We start from the raw sequence: 23,162 nt of genomic DNA, 5'->3' as shown, positions 1-23,162 counted from the left end.
CTCCACAGCTGGTCTTTTGGGGTGCTCCTGTGGGAGATCTTCACTCTGGGAGGCTCCCCATATCCTGGCGTGCCTGTGGAGGAGCTTTTCAAGCTGCTGAAGGAGGGTCATCGGATGGACAAGCCCAGTAACTGCACCAATGAGCTGTAAGCGTGGGAAGATGCCTGAGGTCCTGGGCCAGGCCCTGGGGGAAGAACAGAGGGAGAAAGGGGCCTCGCTAGAGAAAGCGGCCCTGCCTGGGTCCTCTCTGCCCTGACTCGACAGTCCTCTCCCAGGTACATGATGATGCGGGATTGCTGGCATGCGGTACCCTCTCAGAGACCTACCTTCAAGCAGCTGGTGGAAGACCTGGACCGCATTGTGGCCTTGACCTCCAACCAGGTGAGGCTGTCCTATCCTAGCTTTGGCCACCGTCCCCTAGGCACGCCTCTGTGAGTGCGCACTGCCGTGGGGAGGAAAGTGCCAGATCTTCTGTCTCTCCTTGCGCAGGAGTACCTGGACCTGTCTGTGCCCCTGGACCAGTACTCTCCGAGCTTTCCCGACACCCGAAGCTCTACCTGCTCCTCGGGGGAGGATTCTGTCTTCTCTCATGAGCCGTTGCCGGAGGAACCCTGTCTGCCCCGACACCCAGCCCAGCTTGCCAATGGTGGACTCAAACGACGCTGACTAGCACCCCCATCCCCCCTGCCCAGACTCCATCGGCCGCTGTAACCCTCACCCCCTGACCCCTCCCTGTGGGACTCACTGCCTTCCCCTTTGCCCCTTTCCTGCTGGCAGGAGCCGGCTGCCTACCTGAGGCCTTCACCCCCTGGAGTTCGCCTCTCTTCCTCCTCCTCCTCACAACCTGCTTGTGAGAGAGAGGAGCAGAGCGGCAGGGCCTTGTTCCCGGCCAGTTCGTGCCCTCCCACATGTTGGACCAAGACCCCTCCCCGCCACCCTGGCGCAGTGCCTGGAGGCTGGGGAGTGGGAGGTGAGCAGGCATGCCAGCGAGAGCGGCCCGAGCTTTCCTGTGTTGGTTTTGTCTGCTTCCTGTGACCCGTAAGCCTGAGTTCTGGTGGCGGGGGCCTTGTCCTCAGGGCTACAGCGGTAGCGAGGGGAGGTCAAGCGCACCGGGCCTCTGCTCCAGAGAGATGGTGCCAGGGGCTTATTAATTCTAATACTAGTTTGCTTTGCTGACCAAATACCTGGTACCAGAGGATGGGGAGGCGAAGGCTGGGAGCAGTGTCGTGGCCCTGGGGCCCAGCCCCACGCTGGGGGCTTTGTACATAGCTATGAAGAAAACACAAAGTGTATAAATCTGAGTATATATTTACATGTCTTTTTAAAAGGGTCGTTACCAGAGATTTACCCATCGGGTAAGATGCTCCTGGTGGCTGGGAGGCATCAGTTGCTATATATTAAAAAACGAAAAAGAAAAAAAAAGGAAAATGTTTTTAAAAAGGTCATATATTTTTTGCTACTTTTGCTGTTTTATTTTTTTAAATTATGTTCTAAACCTATTTTCAGTTTAGGTCCCTCAATAAAAATTGCTGCTGCTTCATTTTTATATGGGCTGTGTGACAAGGGAGAGAATGTCAGCTGAAAAGGAGCGAGCCTCACGGGCCCTGGGGCTGTGTCTGTGCCAAGGGCGCCCAAGCTCCCTGCAGTGCCTCCTAACCACTTCCCCTTAGGTCCTGCACCAAGACCTCCAGGACAAACCTCCTACCTCTCCGATGCTTTTTGGAAAGGCAGGAAGAGACGACGACGTCTGTGTAGTGGGCAGGAACCTCTGTGCACCCGAGGCGCTGGGCCCTGAGCCAAGGCCCTACCGCCGCCCTCAACCACAGATTGTTTCCTCAGAGGAAACTGGTGGGGTTGGGTGGGGTTGGAGCATCAGAAGGGGAGCTGGGGGCCTACCTGGAAATAGCCAAGGGGTGGAGCTAGAGGGATTTAAAAGGAAAGCTACGGATTACAGGACCTGGGGCCTGCAGAAACTCAAACCCAGATATGTGTCTCCCCCTTTATGTGGGTGTGGTTTTGTCTGTACTTCTGTGTGAGCGAAAACTTGTCACCTAAGGTCAGTTTGACATTCGGACCCCTTGCTTCATGTCTGCCAGCTTCTTCTGGTCATGCTTCTCTCACCGCCCCCCCCCCCCATTCTTCCTGTGTCTGTGACCAGACTTCATGTGTTGAAACTATCGCAGATTTTGGCTTCCTATAGTTCTTCCTGTATAAACTCCACCCCATCCCCCAGGAAAGGGGAAAAATTCTCTGAATGTTTGGTGTTTGGCGGCTTGGAAATTTTCTTTCTCTGCCACCTGCTGGTGATCGCTGCACTCAGCATGTGGGTCTCTGCTCCTCACACCCTCTGCCCTGAACCTGCAGGTACTCTGCCCCCACCCCCACCCCCAAGGCTTACTCTCTGCGCAATTACCACGAAATACAGAAGAAAGTTCAATTCGCTTTCATTTCTACAGGGCAAACGGGATTGCTGCTTTAAGTTTGCTTTCTGAGCTAGCTCTTTTGGGGGCAGCTGCGGAGTTGGCCACTGTTGTAAAGTTCTCTCTTACCCTCGTGTCTCTCTGTAAATACACGTCTGTCAACATATTACAGTTTGTGTTTGTGTTTAAAGAAGGCGTAATTTGGTGAACAGAGCCAGGAAATGAATTTCTGCTCTTAAAATCATTTGCTTGGAGATCTTAGAGTGGTGTCTTTCCTTCTAAAATACTGACGATCGTCTCTCCTCAGCCCTCCCTTGAAGCAGTGTTGTGTGAGTGGATGATTTCCACGCCTTAGGGAAAGGTGCTGGAGAGCATAAGGCGCTGTTACTAAGACCGTAGTGTCCTTGCTGTTACCACTCCATTCACCCACAAATTCCCCCAGAGACGGAGCTGACTGTCTAAAATAAAAGATAGTAAAATCGACCTGAGAGAAAATGAAATGGCCATTTTACTTAGATAACCAGATGGGGTCTCCTGAGGAAAGGAGTCCAGTCTATCTAATGAAGACGTCGTGCCATCAGAGGCACTGAATCTGTCTGGTTTCCACAGGGTTCAAAGATTAGGGCCTGGGATCGTCATGCCATTAATCAATACTGCCTTTCCACCTTTTCTAATTGCCGTAGACCGGAGAGGGTCAGTCCCTAGGCACCACTAATGTACTATATTGATCCTCAAGTGAAGAAGATTGACCTTCAGATGAAGCAAGAAATCTGTTTCCGTGACGGTGAAGCCGCCATGCCGGGCAGTCTCTACTGGGAGGAGCCAGCAGGCCAAGATCTCAGTCAACGTAAGGGGCTGCGCCACTCAGCTTCCAAGTTCCCTAGGTCTGACCTGACCTCCGGGGAGCTAACTGGTAGTGACTGGGAAATCTTCAGCCTAGGTTTGACAGCATGACAGTGTATTTATTTGATGTCACCAATGTGACTGGTGCTGTAAAAACTGAAGGACAGAATTACATGTGGCACAGGTGTGGGTCCGTAAATGTCAGGTGCCACCAACACCTCCGTGTTGGGGCAAAATGGCTCTCTGAATGGGATGCCGGCCAAATTGGACAGCACCACTGAGGTCTGGCCTTAAAAACTGCCTGCAGTCCCACCGAGTGGGTTGATTCGCAGATGGCACAGCAAAGCCTAGGCATCTGCAGGGAAGGAGAAAGCTTTGTAGCACGCTGGCATAGCCTCCCACCCCACTCTCTCAGCTGAGGAGAGCCAAGGGGACGGAAGGTCAGCAAGAACCCAGGTGTTGAGGGTTTGTTTGGGGCAAGGTCCCTCCAGGTTGGCACCTAAAAGCCTTCAGGGCCACATACAGGACACTGCCTCCCAGATGTTTGTGTTGGAACAGAGAAGTGACCCATTTAATGACTGTGCTGGCACTGATGGCGCACCCCTCTTCCTGACTCCCTCAGTGACCTCTTGTTGGCAGCCTGAAGGCAAATGCTACAAGCCAGGGTTGTGCCCCAACCAGAGTTGATTGGTAACCATTTACCAGAACACCACTAGCTCGGTTTCAGCAGGGGCTAGATGTGACAATCCCATAGAGCCCAACAGCCAGGGGCTCTAGGTGATGAGACTGAAGAAACATCCTGACTTCTCTGACCTACGATCCAGAGAATGGGAAGAGGGGTATGTCCAGTGTCTCAGATGCCTATATGTAGAAAAAATGGTGAGGGCCAGCCAGTTGGAGCCAGAACTGACCAGGGGCCCCTCGCCATAACCATTCCCACTCTGCCTTGTAGGGAAAGCCAGAAAGAACTGCAGAACAGCCCAGCAGTCCTTATAAATCATTCAGCTAAAACAGGATTGAACAAGTTAAGTAACTAATCCCTTGCCCACATTCAACACTTGAAATGTGAGCTAATTAAAATAAACACCCATGGTTTTAAAAATGGGAGAATTTATTGTGAATCACCTTGCTAGGCCAATGGGGAGAGCCACACCGAATGCTGCGTAGTAGGGATTCATCATTCTCAAGGAACTGGTGCGTTAGCAGGCCAGGGTGGGGCTTTTCCTCTGGTGGAGAGGAGGCTTAGAAAGCATCGTAAAGTACAGATCTTGCTGGGAAGCGCTGATGACAGTCCTCACTTAGGCGATCCCAGAGAAGAAGACTGGAGTTGCACTTGGTTTCAATGACTCCCATCTAACCGCTTTCAATCTCATCACCCACAAACTGAAACACCTCTTCTTTCTAAGCACTCCCCAAGGGAAGAAAGCTGTTGGTCAGCTGCACGGCAAGGTATTAAGTTTTATCAGGACTGACCATCCCGAAAACCCCGAACATAAGTATCTCAACATAATACTCGTTACTGGGTAGCACAGGGATTGTGTCAGACTCTTAACCACCCCGATGACTAACAAATGGTCTTGTTTGTGAAAGACACACACACCAGAAAAGCATACACCCAGCGCAGACAAATGGTTACGTCTTAAACCCGTAATTACGTTTCCTCGCAAAATGGTGGCTAATGAAAGCCACGTGTGCTGGAATAGTGGCAGCCTCCCAGATTCCTGCAGGCTCCGCGGGCCCCGGAGGGGGAGCCTCCAAGCAGCCAAGCAGCAGCCAGGCCTTGTGGGTCACCAGTCTGTGGAACTCCTGTTTTCTTCTCCAGAAAGCTTTTTCTTCTTCATATCCGGAAAGGCCTTACTGGGGAATATGCCCATTCCATCCCATTAAGGTGCTTTGTTTCCAGGGCACTATTCTTACTGATGGATCCCTGAAAAAGTTAGGTGGTCTCCCGGTGGTTTTGGAGTTTCCGAGTTCTTACTCGAATCTAAGGTGCCAAGCTGATTCCATTATGCAAAAAAATATCCTCCCTTAAAGGACATGCACACGAATATGAAGCTGTTCAAAAATGACACGGGGAGGGGGCTTCACACAGTTTAGTGGGATGACGTCATGGTACAGAGGAAGGTGGCTTTGTGATTATATTTCTAAATGGTCTGAACTTGGTCTCACTGCTGACATCATCTGGAAAGGTTACAAGGCCTCAAAGGACTGCCCCAAGGACAACACGGCTGAGCTCTGCTTAAACCAGACACAGAGCATCTGTCTGAGCTGGGTGGTCCTGCGTGGATGCCACCGCTGCGGGCAGGAAGCTGACGACTGAGCTTCATCTCCCATGGTCCTTATGCACCTTTAGAACTCGCCTTGCTGTTCTGCGTTGTCTTTTGTGATTCTGCCTGGAGTGTCTAGGTACAAAACATAAGGACTTTAGGCACTGCTCACAGCGAGATGTGGAAGTTCCTCAAGAGTCCCTTTTCTGTTTTCTTAATCAAATAATGACAGAGCACAAAGTCAACTCCAAGTTTGCAACTTACCTTAATAAAATTTAAAAAGACTTGCAAGCAAGGACCCTGGGTGTCCAGCCCTGGGTTTCTATGTGTTGGCTGGCTCTCTTCTTTGGCCCTTGGGGGCCAGTAGAGCCGGTCAAACTCTCCCAGGACGCCCCTGCCACTTCCTTGTGTTAGGCTTTTGCCCTTGTCCCAGATTCTTTCACCCAAAGGGGAAAAGTGGATAAATAAGTAATTTCTTATTTACATACATTTCTCCTAAGATTTAAATTGCTTTCCTGCTAGTATTTCCTGACATTTGAAGCCTGTGCGAAATATACAACATATGGGAACTATTTCCATCTGGCACAAAAGAAAATAAGGGCCTGCCTATATTGTAATTAGCTTCTAGACTTCACGTGTTGAGGCCTCATCCATGGATGCATTGGTTGATAAGCTGGGGTTTTGGGGGGATTTTTTAGGGGGGGCTTTTGGATAATTGAATTTTAAAAACGTAGTGGTTACAACACGATGATAGTTCAGCCTACAACTTCCTGTTTGGATGACAGGAAGAAGCATGTGGTGTTTTGCAATAGTAACAATTCTAGATCCTCACTGCCCTTAAAAATAACTAGATCAAAGGTGTTCTTTTTTCAGATACTCACAGCTTCTTTAGCAGAAGTGATGGGTCCCTTGGGTAACAGGATAGGTGTCGATGGTGTTATGGGGGATGACGGAACCGGCGGCAGCTGTATAAATTCTTCATCCTTCAACAGCAGAACTGAGAGTTGGGTTACTGATTTAAAACAGAATGGGTCTTAGATCTATAGTCACACTGCTGTGACCCCCCAGGAACGTGTAACCACCACCTCTTCCAGGACAGGATTCAAGAGGCTAAATCTGGAACCTAATTACATAGAGCCAAATGTTGACCTTAGAAACAGATCTAATAGTACAATAAATAGTCCTGATTAAAGAACACCATGGTATGGAAATTCAGTTTCATTAAGAGTTAAAAATGGATAAATTGGGGTGCCTGGGTGGCTCAGTGGGTTAAAGCCTCTGCCTTCAGCTCAGGTCATGATCCCAGGGTCCTGCGATCGAGCCCCACATCGGGCTCTCTGCTCAGCAAGGAGCCTGCTCCCCTCCCCCCGATCTGTCAAATAAATAAAATCTTTTAAAAAATAAAAATAAAAAAGGATAAATTAACTTATTTTCATGTTGAAACCTAATTAATCAAATGAAAAGTAATAGTCTAACCTTAGTTCCCTTCAGTGGAGGTGCTAAATCCACCAGCGTCTCCTTAGATTCAGGAGAAGTAGGTGATTCCACGGGAACATCTGTTTTGGAAGACTAGGAAGAGAAGTATTTTATACGAACATCAGCTTTCTGCTATTCCTGCAACTCAACTTGTACAGTAGTTAATACTTTCTAGCGCAACTTGCTTTCCACTCATTGAATCCCTAACTTCTTCCAACTCTGCCCTTTAGGAGAATGTAGGAAGCAGTCCCCTGAAGCAGCAACTTAGTAGCACTGATCTTGGAGTTCTGAGTGGCCTACATGGAGTGGCCCTCGAATGAGATTCTAGAATTAAAACTCCTCGGTCGGGGTGCTTGGCTGGCTCTGTCAGTGGCGCATGCAACTCTTGGTCTCAGGGTTGTGAGTCTGAGCCCCATGTTGGGTGTAGAGATTACTTAAAAAATAAATTAAAAAAAAAAGTCTGCGGTCATTAAGCTACTGATTTGCCAATTCTGGTCCGGTTTTCAGTCTGGCAAAAAAAGTTGCCTTTTCTCAGTTACTCATCAGCTTCTAATAGTATTGATACAACTTAGTCAAAATCTCTATCATTTTTGGTGTCTAATAATGGTAGGTTTGTCCGATTTATTAAAATGGTAGGTGCTGCTTAACAGAAGCTCCTGCAACATGAGGAAAATGGAAGACATGGTACTTTGAGAACAGCCAGCTAACCTATCTTCAAGAATTACAATTAGATTTGAAAAGTAAATATCACTGCTCTTTGGAAATAAGTAATTGTTTTGTGTACTTGGGAGGGAAAAGAGCTACATATATCCTAAATTATAGTATATTTAACTTGATGTCCCTAAATTCTGTATAGAACCTAGCATGCTACTTATTCTCATTCTGTATATATGGAAAACAGAAGTTTAAAAACATGGATTAAAAAAAGAAAAAAGCAGCGAATAAAATGCCTAGGAGCTTGTCATTTTGTCCTTAATTTCTAGGTCTTTCTCAAACATTCCAGAAAGTGACATCTGGCTAAAGTGTTTATGCCCCACTAGAATAATTCTGAGAACATAGATTAAACTCCGAGATATTGTACTATCCCAAGATTTCCTTGCACCTGAGAGCAGTCTAAGAATGACAAATTTGGTCGGTCTTAAAGACCAAATATAGAGTAAAAACCAGGTAGGCTGCCTTTTAAAAGATGGTATGGGTTCCAGAATTGCTCCCACTCTCCCTAGAATCCTTCCTGGACAAAGCCCAAATCTGATTAGTCTCTGGAAATATGGAAAGGCAAAGCAAGAGGGTGTTCCCCGAAGTATATTTTTCATGCTGGACTTCATATCATTTCCCTTGGCTTGTCCAAGGAGTCACTAGCATAACTAAATTAAAACTGATGGGTCCCCACTCCAGAGAACTTGGATTCATCTACTACACCACACATGCAGCATCTTCCACAACGGTCTCCCTTTCTCACTTGTGCAGATTCTAACTTAGACATGAAGCCACAAAGCAGAGAAGTGAGAGGCCCCTTCTGACCAGAGCAAGATGCTCTAGTGATTGGGCCAATCCTGGGTTTTACAGTAAAATGCTGGGGGTGGAGAGGGGGGTGGCGGGGAGCTACTGAATTAAAGGCAACAAAAAAATGATTAAGAAAATGAGTAGAAGGAAGACAAAAAGTTTACACTCTAGACTGGCCTTTCGCCACTTCAAAATTAACAGGAATCTCGACAAATGAAATGGACATGAAAGACGAGGAACCATTCAGTCTCAGAAGAGCAAGAGGCTGCTAACAAAGACTAGATAGTTCAGGAGAAGGAATAAACTGGATCCCTAAATTGAGCTGGGACAAAGACAGTAAGAGCCCTATAGCTAGAGTTAGCTTTAGCAATTTTAATTTTTTTATGGAATTTTAAAAAAGATTTTAAAGTCCACTGACCAAGTGCCAAAAGATACTCAAAAAGAAATGTCCACCCTAACTGCAGGAGGAAATAAGACATTTGTGGAGGGGCCCCAGTTATGGAAATCCAGACCCCAGGTACTTACCTCCCCACTTAGTGGTATCTCGATTGGCTTTGGCTTCACATCGATCAGGTAGAAGGTTCGTGACAGAAGCAACAGAGAAGGAGGGACGTTCTCCTTCAGGTGGAGGTCCTGCCACTGGAGATGGGAGGAGAATAACACAGGACAGAATTCCAGCATGTTCAAACTGGACGTGACTCACCATCACCAACTGCTTCCCTAGTTTCATCAGCTTCCCCAGGCACATGCTGGGGAGCAGTGGCAGGACAAGGATGAGAACACTAGCCTCCTGGCTTTGGCACCAGGAGCTGGAGTCTGTAACCCCCCTCGCGACAGTGGGAGCCTCTCTTGGAGAGGGAGCGTTCCAGTCACCTCTCAAATCCACTGCGGATCGAAGGAGCGGAGGATCTTCTCTTAGATACAGAGCAGGTAAGGGGAAAGAATAAATAAGCCTCACTCATAACCAAAGAAATTAAAATGAGAATGAGATGTAATTTTCAAGTACCAAACGGCCAACCTTTAAAAAAAAATAGATACATAGATATATACGTATACACATAGGTAGATAATACATGTACGAGACAAAACTCAGAAAGTAAATAAAATATGATCAATAACAATAAACCTGCCTTCAACTCCTATCCTTTAACCACCCTGTTTCCCTCCCTAGAAGCAACCACTGTCACCAGGTCCTTACGTACTCTTCCAAAGTATCCTGTGGATAAACAAACACACATTTGTACGTTTTTCATCTCCACAAAAAGGGCGATATATACACACTGTTCTGTCCTTTGCTTTTTTTCACTGAAATATCTTGGAGATTGATTCATATCCGTGGCTGTGGAGCTGCCTCCTTTTTAACCATCTGTAAAGTTTCCCATTGTTGCATGGAAAGGCCATAATTTGATTATTCTCCTATTTATGAACTCTAGCCTATTTCCAGTCTTTTGCTATTATAAATGGTGCTGCAGTGGATAGTTTTATAGATATGTCATACTGCACAAGTAAATTTTTAGGTCAAAGTGAATGCATTTTTAAATTTTGAAAGATTCCGTGGAGGTTTTCAGTGGCAATGCATGAGTGCCCCTCTCCCTAACCCTCTACAACACGGTGTGTTATCAAACTGATCTACGCCAACTTAACAGGTGAATGTGATATCTGTTTTATCTTCTCATGAAGTTAAGATGTTTCATATGATTATCATCTTAGAGATTCCCTTCTATGAAATGCCTGCCTGTATCCTAACACAGGAATTTCTGAATAATACGTAGTGCTGAATATCACACGTTGTTGGATCGGTATCTCACTCCTTTGTGGGAAAAATGTACACTCTTTCAAGAAAGCTATTTGACAGTATGAATCCATTTAATACTCTATGTTCAAGAAATAAGTGATTTTAGGGCACCTGGGTGGCTCAGTGGGTTGAGCCTCTGCCTTTGGCTCAGGTCACAGCCTCGGGGTCCTGGGACCGAGCCCTGCATCGGGCTTTCTGCTCAGAGGGGAGCCTGCTTCCCCCTGTCTGCCTGCCTCTCTGACTACTTGTGATCCCTCTCTCTGTCAAATAAATAAATAAAAATTTTTAAAAATTATAAAAAAAGAAATGTGATTTTTTTAAAAAAGATTTTATTTATTTATTTGACAGATCACAAGTAGGCAGAGAGGCAGACAGAGAGAGAGGAGGAAGCAGGCTCCCTGCTGAGCAGAGAGTCCGATGCGGGGCTCAATCCTAGGACCCTGGGATCATGACCTGAGCCGAAGGCAGAGGCTTTAACCCACTGAGCCACCCAGGTGCCCCGAAATAAGTGATTTTAAGAAACTTTACCTACAATATGTTCATCTTCCAGCCAGAGCAGGTCCAACATGTAAAAGGAAATAGCTACCTGACATGGTTTCAAAGTCACAACAGTGGCTCCTATTCCAAAATAATTTGTGTATGCTTTATAGCATTTCTTACAGTTACAAGAACGAGAATTTCATTTTTTAAATTTATTTTTATTTTCTTAAAAAAGATTTTATTTATTTATGACAGAGAGAGATAGTGAGAGAGGGAACACAAGCAAGGGAGGAGCTAGAGAGGGAGAAGCAGGCTCTCCCCCGATATGGGGCTCCATTCCAGGACCCTGGGATCATGACCTGAGCCAAAGGCAGATGCTTAACTAACCGAGCCACCCAGGGGCCCCAAGAATGAGAATATTAATAGGAGTTACTGCTTTGATTGAAAACATTGATGCTCTGGGATGCCTGTGCTCAGTCGGTCAAGAATCCGACTCTTGGTTTTGGCTCAGGTCATGATCTCATGGGTCATGGGATCAAGCCCCACCTTAGCCCCACATCTAGCTCCGTGGTCAGCGGGGATTCAAGCATGCTTAAGATTCTCTCCCTCTGTCCCTCCCCCAACTCATGTGTGCAGGTGTTCTCACTCTAAAATAAATAGATCATGAAAAAAAAAAAAAACACTGATGCTCTTAGTTGAAATATGTTGTCAGTGGGAAAATATTAAACATCTGTTGCCAAAGCTAACACTTTATATTGGCTTGGGGTACTAACTGGAAAGTAGTCCCAGGTAAAGCCCTCAGGCAAGGCTTAGATCTCCAGATGGATTCACACACAACAGGCCTTGGATTCAAGAATTTTGCCCAGGCCCTTAAAATACCCTGAGTATGTACAATTCTAAGGTGGCCCCAAGATTCCTAGTCCCTAGTGTACCCACACCTTCTCCCAGTTATTCAAACATGAATCTAGGCGCTGCTGTGAGGGATTTTGCAGAAATAATTAGGACCCCAAGTCAGCAGAACTGAAAGCAGGAAGTTATTTGAGGAGGTCTCACCTAATCACGTGAGGCCTTTAAATCTGGAGCTAGAGTTCAAAAAGGGGAAGTCTGAGATGTGAGGCCTATGGGAGGCTAGAGTGTGAGAAGCTCTCCTTTCCTGGCTTTGCAGAGCGACGGGACCCAGAGGTAAGGAATGCAGGGGGCCTGCAGGGCTGAGGAGCCTGGGGCTGACAGCCAGTGAGGAAATGGGACCTCAGTCCTCCAGCTGCAAAAGACTAAATTCAGCCAACACACTGAATGAGCCTGGAAGTGGAGTCTTCCCCCAGAGCCTCCAGAAAAAACACAGCCTGCACTTCTGACAGAACTTGTAAGCTGGGGTGCCTGGGTGACTCAGTTGTTAATAGGCTGCCCTCAGCTCAGGTCGTGATCCTGGGGTCCTGGGATCAAGCCCTGCACCAGGCTCCCTGCTCAGCAGGAAGCCTGCTTCTCCCTCTCCCACCCTCCCTGCTTGCGCTCCCTCTCTTGCTGTGTCTCTCTGTGTCAAATAAATAAATAAAATCTTAAAAAAAAAAAAAAAGAACTTGTAAGCTAATAAATGGGGTGCTGTTTTCAGCCACTAAGTTTGTGATAGTTGTTTATGCAGCTACAGATCCAAAGGCGTATGTCACCCTGATGTTTATAGTGGCATTATCAACAATAGCCAAGTTATGGGAAGAGCCCAGTGTCCATCGACCGATTAGATAAAGAAGGAATAGAACACTACTCAGCTATCAAAAGGAATGCAATCTTGCCATTTGCAATGACATGGATGGAGCTAGAGTGTATTAAGCTAAGTGAAATAAGTCAGAGAAAGACAAATACCTTATGATCTCACTCATATGTGCAATTAAACAAAGAAAACAGATGAACGTATTGGGGAGGGGGGAAGGAGAGAAGGAAACAAATAAGAAGAGACTTTTAAGGATAGAGAATAAACCAAGGGTTGATGGAGGGAGGGGGGACAGGGGATGAGCTAGATGGGTGATGGGTATGAGGAGGGCACTTGTGCCAAGCACTGGGTATTGTATGTGAATGGTGAATCACTGAATTCTACTCCAGAAACCAATATTGCAGTGTATGTCAATTAAGTGAAACTTAAAAAAGGAAAGAAAACTAATAGAGTACCCTGTCTCCATCAAAAATAAATCTAGCTTCTTCAGCATCCCACTGCTCAATTAAAGAAGGCAAATTAGGTGGGATGGCTCGCCTGAAAAACAGAAATCAGAGTGAGGTCTACAAAGCGCAGGAGACAGAGTTCTAGTGAAAAGGGCCCCGGAGAGCTGCGACTTGCCTCTGTGAGCTGCTGTCTCAGTTGTTCCTCAGTGAGACCCAGGGACCTCATCCCCCGGGCCCTGCAGGCTGCTTGCAGTTCTGACACGCTCAAAGCGTTCACCCCTTCTTTGGAAATTACCTGAAAGTAACATAAGGAATGGTATTGGCCCTTTTGGTTCCAGTTTTACCAAATCCCAAATTCCAACAAATCAGGGGCAACACCTGTCCTCTCGCTGGCTAAAGGTGCAGCAGCTGAAAATGAAGGGAATTCTGCCAACTGGTATTAACACTATCAGAAATAGTCCCATAACTCCTCTCCAACACTTTGTCACCAAAGTAACCCTCTCCCCTCTCGATGCGCGTTTCCCCTTCATGGCAGCTTTAGGATTCATTAGAAAATATTCCACTTGAAAAGCTCTCAGTGTACCATTTGCTAGATGTCCCAGTGTTGCTCTTCCCCTTACCATCCTCCCACCTCCATCCGGGAACGGCCCTAACTCCGGTCCACAAAACTCGCTCGATACATAATACGGTTTCTGCTTGGTGTGACCCAAAACCAGGATACTTCTGGGACCAGTATTGTTTATTCCAAAATTCTGAAAGCAACAGCTGAAATCTAAATGAGGCCACCGGGATCATGCTTTCTCAGTTCTGGGAATCTTGCTCCCTCAGGCAGAATGCTTGAAAGCAGCTGATTCTGATTCAAGAAACATTCTTTCCATTTTTAAAGGAGTCTAATTAGTAGTTAACGATGCCTTTCCCCCGTCAGATGTCTAAGCTGGGCTCTCCCTCCCTGCATTACGCCTTGCCACTCCTTATCCTGCTAACTCACCCAGCAGAACATTTACGTTGGCACCAGCTCTGAGGAAGGGGAGCTGAGGTGTGAGGGCAGAGCCCTGTCCTTTGCAATGGAAGACTCAGGAACCTCCTGGGCTGCTGTTCCTTCTCACGGGTCCTAACTGATGTAGATTACTAAATCACTAACTGCTTATGAGGGCTTTCTCCAGAAAAGTGCGTCAGAGTATGACAAACAACTCCTAAAATGAGTAATCTGGGTTCAGATTGTCATGGTAATGATTGTTTAAACTGCTCGGTGTTTGCCAGAACCCGTCCAGCGGCAGATCTAAGAGAAGATACTGCTCTTTATCACGAAGTCACCCTAAAGGATCTCCCAAGCCGGGCTAATTCCCTGACGGCTACAGTTCAGCTCTTACTTCATCATCTGCTTTTATAGACTTTAGTTTCATCAGAAGTTGAAAGCGGAGCAAATTGTTGGTTCCAAAGGCCTGCAACTCTAGAAGCTTGCAGAGGGCAACCAACTGAGGTCGATCTAGGTTCTCCAGGGTTAGCTGATCTTCAAATAGTTTGGAAAAGCGAACTATCTCCTTCGTGCTGGGCTTGTGGCCTGTCTGGACCTAGGCAGTGGGACAAAGAGGTTCATTAAAATGTATTTTGTGGGGCTCCTGGGTGGCTCAGTCGGTTGAGCATTATTAGGCTCAGGTCATGATCTCATGGCACGTGGAATGGAGCACCAGGTTGGGCTCTGAGTTCAGACGGGAGTCTGCTTGAGATCATTTCTCTCCCTCTGCCCCTCCCCCAACTCACGTACACTCTCCCTCTCTAAAATAAGTAAATAAATCTTTTTTAAAAAATTATCAATTACAAAAAAATTATCAATTACAAAATGTATTTCTTAATTTAACCTTCTCTGTAGACTATTTGAAATACCACCAAAGCACATTCATAGACTCTGTCTTACGTCTTATGGGCCCTGTGGGACCAAGAGGCATAAGGAAGTCTCCAAGTCAGCCTAAGTCAACTGAAAAATCAGAAGTAGTTCAGAAGTTTGACTCTAAATCTATGGTTCTTTCCAAGAAGTTACTGACATCTTCAGTACATGACTGCTTTAAGTAGGTTTTTGTACACACTACTATAAATGTTTGCAATATTGTATGTGTATAACTTGGATATTTGCCGTCAGAGACTGTGAACAATTTGGACGATCCACAATGACACGAAACTTTCATATAACTGCCAGCCTAGAAGTTGCTTCCACAACCTAGGTGTGTACCTAGAAGTGTAACCACAAGAGACTGACACCTGTTTGACATAGGAGGAGAATTGTATGGAGGCGTCTCCCAGCTTGGCCCTGTTCCTCCTTGCCATTTCTGTAATCGTTTCTTGAAGAAATTTTGCTAGTTCCAACTTCGCAGCCATTTTCTTTTTCTGTTTTTCCTCCTTAATAATGGAAGAGGAGAAAGTTAATCGATCCTTCAGGATTACAACTTCTTAGATAAAGATGAGAGGAGAAGAATTGTCACCCTTGTTATCGTTCATCCCTCTTTTGCAAGTTAATACTATTTTCAAACCTAGTTAAATGGGTTTTGTGAGAACCAAATAAAAAGTAGTCTCTATCTGCAACTTGCCACCTTAATCTTACCCTTTATCTCTTACTAATACGATAACCATAAATATTTGATAGATCCAAAATATCCCCTCAATGGAAGGCTTTGTCATTATTTAGAATGAGATATTCTCTCTTAGCCTGGTATAAACCATCTCGGCTGCTAGCTGAGCCAGCCCCTGATCCGAGTGGTCCCAGATTTTGTGTGGGCCACAAAGAAAACTAGGAAATTAACTCTATGCTAGAGTAGCATATAACTTCAGTACCAAACAGATACAATTAATTATAATACACTGACTTAAGTGTTATAATAGATATGAATAAAGCACTACACAAAAGAAAATTAAATGTACATTCCTTTTATTATTGTTATTTTTAAAGCAATCTCTACTCCACAGGTGGGGGTTGAACTCACAGCCCTGAGATCAGGAGCTGTATGCTCTACTGATTGAGTCAGCCAGGTGCCCCTAAATGTATACTCTTAAGACACGATGTTAATGAGTACTTCTAAAACCTCATTCATTATCAGAAATGCAGTGTGGTAGCATTGTCAAAATAGCCATAGTCAAAGGCATCTGGGTTGCACAGTCAGTTAAGCATCCAACTCTTGGTCTTGACTTGGGTCGTGATCCCATGGTCCTGAGACTGAGCCCTGCGTCAGGCTCCATGCTCAGCGCAGGGTCTGCTTGGGATTCTCTCTTCCCTTTCCCACTGCCACTCCCACTCATGTGCTTGCTCGTTCTCTCTCTAAAATAGATAAACAAAGCTTTAAAAAAAAATAATAACCGTGGTCAGGACTCGGGGATGGAGAGGAATAAGATTTTCTATGTTTGCTTTTTTTTTAAAGTTGCCCAAGAGATTCTAATGATTAGCCAATCATAGCAATCATGAATTTTTAGAAAAATCTTAAAAGACTCAACCAAGGGGCGCCTGGGTGGCTCAGTGGGTTAAAGCCTCTGCCTCCAGCTCAGGTTATGATCCCAGGGTCCTGGGATCGAGCCCTGAATTGGGCTCTCTGCTCAGCAGGGAGCCTGCTTCCTCCTCTTTCTCTCTGCCTGTCTCTCTGCCTACTTGTGATCTCTGTCTGTTAAAAAAAAAAAAAAAAAAAGACTCAACTAAAAAAAAAAAAAAATCACACAATGCCAATGGCAATACTATCATTAGAACCCATTTAGTTATCCATTTCCTATATCCATATCCATCCATCTATTCATTTATTTATTGAGCATCTACTTTGCACTAGGTACTGGGGATAAATTGAGTGAAAACAGATAAGAACTCCTGACCTCATGGGACTTTTAGTTTAATGGGAAAGACAAATATTAGTGACTAATGATCATCCAGTAATTCCACAGATTAAAGTATAACAAATAAGTACTACGAAAGAGAATGCATGGGTTCTCTGATCTGACATAAATAGAAAGTCTTGCTTCTTCCCACCCCCACAACTTCCTCCCCTCCACCACACCACCTCTCTCTCTCATTTTCTCATTTGCTTTAGTCCATTGAAAGAAAGAGAGAGAATGTATCTTCTAAAACTATAGCCATGGTGTGTATGTATGTGTATCTGGGGAATAAGCAGCATTGAGGAATGAGGAATCTTTAGATAAATCACTTCCTTTCTCCTCCACCTTCCTGAATTCATGAACACATTCCCTGGACTCCCACAGTATTAATTCTAGGTCCTGATTATCTTAAATGTTAAGTAAACTAAACCATTGCCAGTCAAATATGCCAATTTGATTCTATCCCTTACATGTACCTCTAATGTATCGTCAAGTTTTTATTCTTAATGCCACTTTCATAATTTAATCCTCTCCTGCGCTACTGTAATAGCATGCCAGCCGGAAATCGAGGAAATCCCTCCTTTGGCCCTGCCCTCTTCGATCCTTTTACCCAGTAAAATCATTTTTTCTAAAATACAGATCTAACTGTGTTACCCACCCTCTGCTTAAATTTACCTTCCATTATTCAAAGGCAAAGGCTAACGGTCAAAGGCAAAGTCTAAATGTCTTAGAGTGGTCGACGCTTTCCAACCTGACCCCAACACATCACTTCTGTCTCTACCCTGCTCCACCCACAAAGAAGCACTCAGTGTCTCAGATTATGTCCAACTCTTTCACACAAGTAAGCCATTTTAAGTGCTACTCTTTCTATCCAGAAAGCCTTTCAAAATGTTGCGGCAAAATTCTACCATCCTTCTAGTGTCGGTTGCATAGTTACCTCTTCTAGAAAACATTTCCTGATCCGATTTAAAAGTTGTCCTGTTCAGGGGCGCCTGGGTGGCTCAGTGGGTTAAAGCCTCTGCCTTCGGCTCAGGTCATGATCCCAGGGTCCTGGGATCGAGCCCTGCATCAGGCTCTCTGCTCAGCAGGGAGCCTGCTTCCTCCTCTCTCTCTCTGCCTGCCTCTCTGCCTACTTGTAATCTCTGTCAAATAAATAAATAAATAAATCTTAAAAAAAAAAAAAAAAAAGTTGTCCTGTTCATCCTCTCATCATGTGGTTGTGCCTTCAGACCTTGGTCCAGTAGAGTGGCACAGAAGGGAAAGAACAAAGGGGCCCCCTAGTTTTCCCAGTCTGTCACCATCACAGTGACCATCCAATGGGGACTCATCTTCTCCAGGACTACTCTCAAGGAAGAAAGGGTCTGTCTGGCTAAATCACGCCCACTGTTCAACTAGTCATTGCAATAATAGCTGATTTTTGTTCCTTTTATTTTTTTAATGGTGAAAAGCAAGTTAAATTCAATGGAAAGGAGATCATTTTTTTCAACAAATGATGCTAGAAAAACTTGGTATCCACACATAAATAAGAAAAAAAATGAATCTTAATCCTGATGTTCCACCTCTTACCAAAATTAACTCAAAATGGATCAGAGAGTTAAATGTAAAACTCAGAACTATAAAACTTTTAGAAGAAAATGTAGGAGGGATGTCTGGCTGGCTCAGTCAGTACAGCATGGGACTCTCGATCTCAGGGTCATGAGTTCAAGCCACACATTGGGTGTGGAGCCTACTGAAAATTAAAAAAAGAAAAAGAAAATGTAGGAGAAAACCTAAGTGACCTTGAATTTGGCAATGAGTTTTTAGATACAACACCAAAAGCATGATCTGGAAAAAAAAATACTGATAACTTATATTTAATTACAAAATCAAAAACATTAGCTCTGTGAAAGACAGTTAAGAGAATGGACAAGCCACAAGCTGGGAGAAAATATCTGCAAGACACATATCTGTCAAAGGACTTGTATCCAAATGTATTAAGAACTCCTAAAAGACAACAATTCATTAGAAATTGAATACCTCCATGAAAAAGTGGGCAAAAGACAGACACATCCCCAGAGAAGACATACAGGTGGCAAACAAGCATATGAAAAGATGCCCAGTATCCTATGTCATCAGAGAATTGCAAACTAAAATAACAATGAGAGATCACTTCACACCTATTAGAATGGCTGATATTCAAAGCACTGACAACACTGAAGGCTGATGAAGATACAGAGCTACGGGAACTCTCATTGCTGGTGGGAATGAAAAATGATACAGGGACTTCAGAAGACAGTTATTTTTTTATGAAACTAAACATAGTCTTACCATACAATCCAGTAATTGCTTTCCTGTGTATTTAGGAATCCAAATGAGTTGAAAGCTTATGATCATAAAAAAACAAACCCCTGCACACAGGGGTGTATAGCAGCTTTATTCATAATTGCCAAAAAGTGGAATCAAGCACAATACCCTTCAACAGGTGAACAGAGAAACACCCCCTAGCACATCCATACAGTGAAATATTATGCAGTGATAGAAAGAAATGATCCATGACAGGACTACACACTGTATGATTGCAATTCTATGACATTCTGGAAAAGGCAAATCTATGGAGACAGTGCTTGCCATTGGTTGGGGGAGGTAGGAGGAACAACAGATGATGCACAGGGCATTTTTAGGGCAGTGGGTGATGGTAGATACCATGACATCATGCATTTTTCAAAACCCATAGAACAGTACAACACAAAGAGTGAAGCCTAACGTAAAGTAGGAGATTTAATTAATACTATCTAGATATTGGTTCTTCAATTGTAACAAACAGATCACACAAATGCAAGACATTAAAAACAGGGGAAATGGGGGGAGTATCCAAGACCCTCTGTACTTTCTACTCAATTTTTCTATAAACTTAAAACTAAAGAATAGAGTCCATTTTTTTTTTAAGTTAAAAAATCCTACATACCTTTTTGGATTCACTTTCAAAAGTTGATGGCAACATCTCTGGGAAGAATTTCAGAAATGCTGGTAATAAGAATTCCATGAAGGGTACAATTATGAAAACCATAAATGGAACCAGGCGGAAGAAATCAGCACAAGTCCTCAAGAGCTAAAGAATTAAATGCATACGCAATATTCATTATTTTAGGCCATGCTCCAAACAAATATACAAAACCAAAAAAGCCTGCCTTGGTCCTTGAAGTGTTAAAAAGCCCTAGACAGATTTTCTGCAGCTGTGTTTAAAATGGAAAGGTAGGGTTTTCCTTCTTACCATCGCTCTGAAGTAACATCTATGAGATACCTTCAAGGAAATCTATGACACTCAAAACATATTGCTGGCATCATCTATTGTTAGCTTTCATCTATGTTAGCGGTCTGTACTTTAATAGCACAGTATCTGTCAAAAACTGATTTTTCAAATGCATATACTTAATACATTAACACTACTTTCTATTTCAGGTGCACAGATCAAACCTGAAGCTTCTCAACCCCTTGGGGAGATCAGAAGATGCAATTATAACCACTTTGTAGGCAAATATGCACAAATCTCAAGAATCTTGCCTAAGGTTGTACAGTAAGTCCGTTTCAGACAAGTAAGAAACTCCGGAAGAAACTGTGGTTCTCACTATCAGTTACTATTCCTACTTTGGGATTTTTAGGATGAATTCTCAAGTGAGTTTAAAACTTGGTTCCCGAATAGTTCAATTTAACTTTACATTTTCTGTCTCAAATATGATTTGTGCCTACCCTTCGTCTCTCTCGTCTGGTCAGCACCTGTCCGTGCAACAACCTCCAAACCATTCTGGCAGCAACTTTGGTGTCAATCCATAGCAAGTAGAATCCATTGTAATAATATTTAAGTTCATCCATAATTCTTTGTCTATAAGACCGCTTTTCTTCCTTAATCTTCGTGCCAGTTCCTTCTGCGGGCTGAGGGCTTGTCGTCTGAGGCTTTTTTGGGGTTTGCTGCAGTTGAGCTTTACCAGGAACCTCTTGTAACCAGCAAGTTGATGTGTGTAGCTTCTGTATTATTCTAGCTCGTAGGTGAAGTACTTTATTGCCTGACTGATTAGGATAGGAGTACTTCTTGCTTACACAGTTCTTGATGTATGTTCTATTTAAATGGGAATCTGGCAAGTGAAGAAATGCAAATGATGGGGAATAAGAGCTGGTAGGATGGACAAAATAGCTAGGGAATCTGGAATAAAGAGCGACATCCTCTGAGTTGAGCACATACTGTTACCAACTTAAAAACTAAAGAAATCAATATTTATATGGTTAAAATAAAGCAGCAGCTTTTAAGCCATATTTTAAAAGCAGATGATATTCACAAGTGAAGGAAATATAACTTTTTACCCCAGTTGAAGAACAGTGTCACTTTATGTTTGAGTGATAGACTCTATGAGAAATATTAATAAGTTAATTCCTAAAAATAATTGCTATGTTTACAAGTTAGAAACTCTGGAATTATTCCTGTGCCGGGGGCCATGCTAATCTCTGAACTGTTCCAATTTTAGTATATGCAGTGCTGACATGAGCACAAAACTCTGCAACTATTAATTTAAAAATCTAACAGCAAACATTTTTCCACCAGGGGTTGTGTTTGAAGTGTCGTCTTTATCTACTATCATAAAACAGGTGGAACACTTGCATCTTTGGTTACTCTGTTGACAGTAGGAATATTGCTTGAACAAAACACTTCACAGCCTCTGTGGAAATTAACCAAACACATAATACTAGTTTGTCTGTGTGGTGCCCGTGGACTCCCTCAAATGAGAGGCATTTATGTCCCAAATGCCCTTCACCTACAATTCCTTAGGAATGTTAGGAATAAGAACTAAAATTGGGCACCCCAGCTGGGGATCTCTATATTCTAGTTTTGCAACAACTCACAATCTTCAGTTAAATTAGCACATCAGATTGTTTGAAAATAAAAATAAGACCCATCTAGGCAAAGAAAGTTCCTGGCAAAGACATTTCTTCTGGCAAAGAGATGGCTTTTCCATTCTTTCAGACTGTTTTTGAAGCATGCCAAGATGAAACACTTTTTGAAGGGCCAAAAGGGAAAATGTACAATGTATCTGGCACATAGTAAGTTCTCAGTGAATATTCTTTAGAATAAATAAGTGATAATAGGCCTACGAGTGCAGGTATATGCCCAGGCCTGGCTTGTTTGACAGCCATTTTGCTCATTTTTCTATCTAAGGGCCCATGCAACATTCATCAGTTACAGAGGTGTCACTCTAAAACCATTACATCTTCTCTCTTCCTTGTGCCATACATCTAAAGATTACTCAGCCTGAGTTCTAAGGCATGTAGAAAAGCTGGGGTAAGTTTAAATACAATAAAATGTCAGCTTCCTAAAAAGCAGTAGAGTTAAAGCCAACAAAGCTTTCATTTGTTGTGGAACAAGCCTATCTTTTTACATATATCTTTCTGGTCTAGAAAAAAGTTCATATAAATATTGCAGGGTAAGTGGGGATTCCGTGGCTTACCTTGTCCGGGCAATAGCTAAGACTGTTTTATAACTGTAGAAGGCCATACTTATATTTGTCTCAACTAGTCAACATAGGAACCTAGACAGAAGGATTAAGTAAACAATTCAGTATTTTAAGAACACATCAATTATAAAGATACCAGGATTTCAGTGTTTACTACTGCAGAGGTAGAAAATTTCTGTATTCCGTTCAAGGTGTAAGATCTCTCTCAAGATCATTTCTAACAATCATGCATGTTTTCTCAGCTTGGATTTGAGAATTGTACTTTTGAGTTCCCAACAAATAGAAATGATCTCTAACATCATGGTGCTCACGATGGTGATATAGTCTTTAAAGACTTTTTAATTTCTTGTCAATAACACCTAGTAACCTACTTGAATGGTTGCCAGGTATTTTTTTTTAAAGATTTTATTTATTTATTTGACAGAGATCACAAATAGGCAGAGAGGCAGGCAGAGAGAGAGGGGGAAGTAGGCTCCCCGCTGAGCAAAGAGCCCGATGTGGGGTTCTATCCCAGGACCCTGAGACCATGACCCTAGTCAAAGGCAGAGGCTTAACCGACTGAGCCACCCAGGTGCCCTGGTTGCCAGGTATTTAAGAAGTTAAGCAATACACACTTATTTGTAGCCTAAAAATACAGGTAGGATAAAATATCCTGGATTTGTTTCAGTTAGCTTTTTCCCATACTTGGCCAAGTTGCCCCAAACTTTAAAGATTAAAAGCAGGGGTGCCTGGCTGGCTAAGGTGGTAGAGCGTGCAAGTCTTGATCTCAGGGTCATGAGTTCAAGTCCCATGTTGGGCACAGAGCCTACTAAACAAAAAAAAGTATTCACTAACCACATTTATGTAGCAGTGAAGATAATACATGGTACCTACTAATAATTCAAGTGGAGGTAAATCGGTT

The 23,162-nt window shown here is 43.8% G+C and overlaps 2 protein-coding genes across 4 annotated transcripts in view; one reads left to right on the top strand and one right to left on the bottom strand.

Annotated features, from left to right (window-relative positions):
* The window catches only part of FGFR1 (fibroblast growth factor receptor 1), a 47,091-nt gene extending 45,553 nt beyond the window's left edge, over positions 1-1,538 (top strand). For all 3 annotated transcript variants that reach the window (XM_080796229.1, XM_080796228.1, XM_080796227.1), the window contains 3 exons: positions 9-146; positions 276-381; positions 490-1,538. In XM_080796229.1, coding sequence (XP_080652355.1) covers positions 9-146; positions 276-381; positions 490-666 — 421 coding nt within the window. In that variant the 3' untranslated portion in view covers positions 667-1,538. The remainder of the gene's footprint in view (positions 1-8; positions 147-275; positions 382-489) is intronic.
* A 2,822-nt stretch (positions 1,539-4,360) lies between these two features.
* Positions 4,361-23,162, bottom strand: LETM2 (leucine zipper and EF-hand containing transmembrane protein 2). The gene is made up of 11 exons (XM_080830500.1): positions 23,135-23,162; positions 22,256-22,336; positions 20,508-20,958; positions 19,726-19,869; positions 15,192-15,329; positions 14,306-14,506; positions 13,111-13,230; positions 9,035-9,148; positions 7,007-7,099; positions 6,412-6,513; positions 4,361-5,665 (listed from the first exon to the last, which is right to left on the bottom strand). Exons 2-11 carry the CDS (start codon positions 22,300-22,302, stop codon positions 5,603-5,605), a joined length of 1,473 nt encoding a protein of 490 aa, XP_080686626.1. The 5' UTR covers positions 22,303-22,336; positions 23,135-23,162; the 3' UTR covers positions 4,361-5,602.

Source organism: Martes martes (assembly GCF_963455335.1).
Source record: "Martes martes genome assembly, chromosome: 2".
NCBI lineage: Eukaryota > Metazoa > Chordata > Mammalia > Carnivora > Mustelidae > Martes > Martes martes.
Note: the sequence above shows the minus strand (reverse complement) of the source record. Positions and strands in the feature narration are given on the sequence as shown.

Excerpts from the sequence above, each read along its gene's own strand:
- LETM2 (XM_080830500.1), bottom strand. The coding sequence starts at position 22,302 with ATGGCCTTCTACAGTTATAAAACAGTCTTAGCTATTGCCCGGACAAG. Across the intron at positions 9,149-13,110 it reads TGAGACAGCAGCTCACAGAG|TGGCAGGACCTCCACCTGAA; the intron begins GCAAGTCGCAGC and ends TCCCATCTCCAG. Across the intron at positions 5,666-6,411 it reads TCACTTCTGCTAAAGAAGCT|ACACTCCAGGCAGAATCACA; the intron begins GTGAGTATCTGA and ends TTTTGTACCTAG.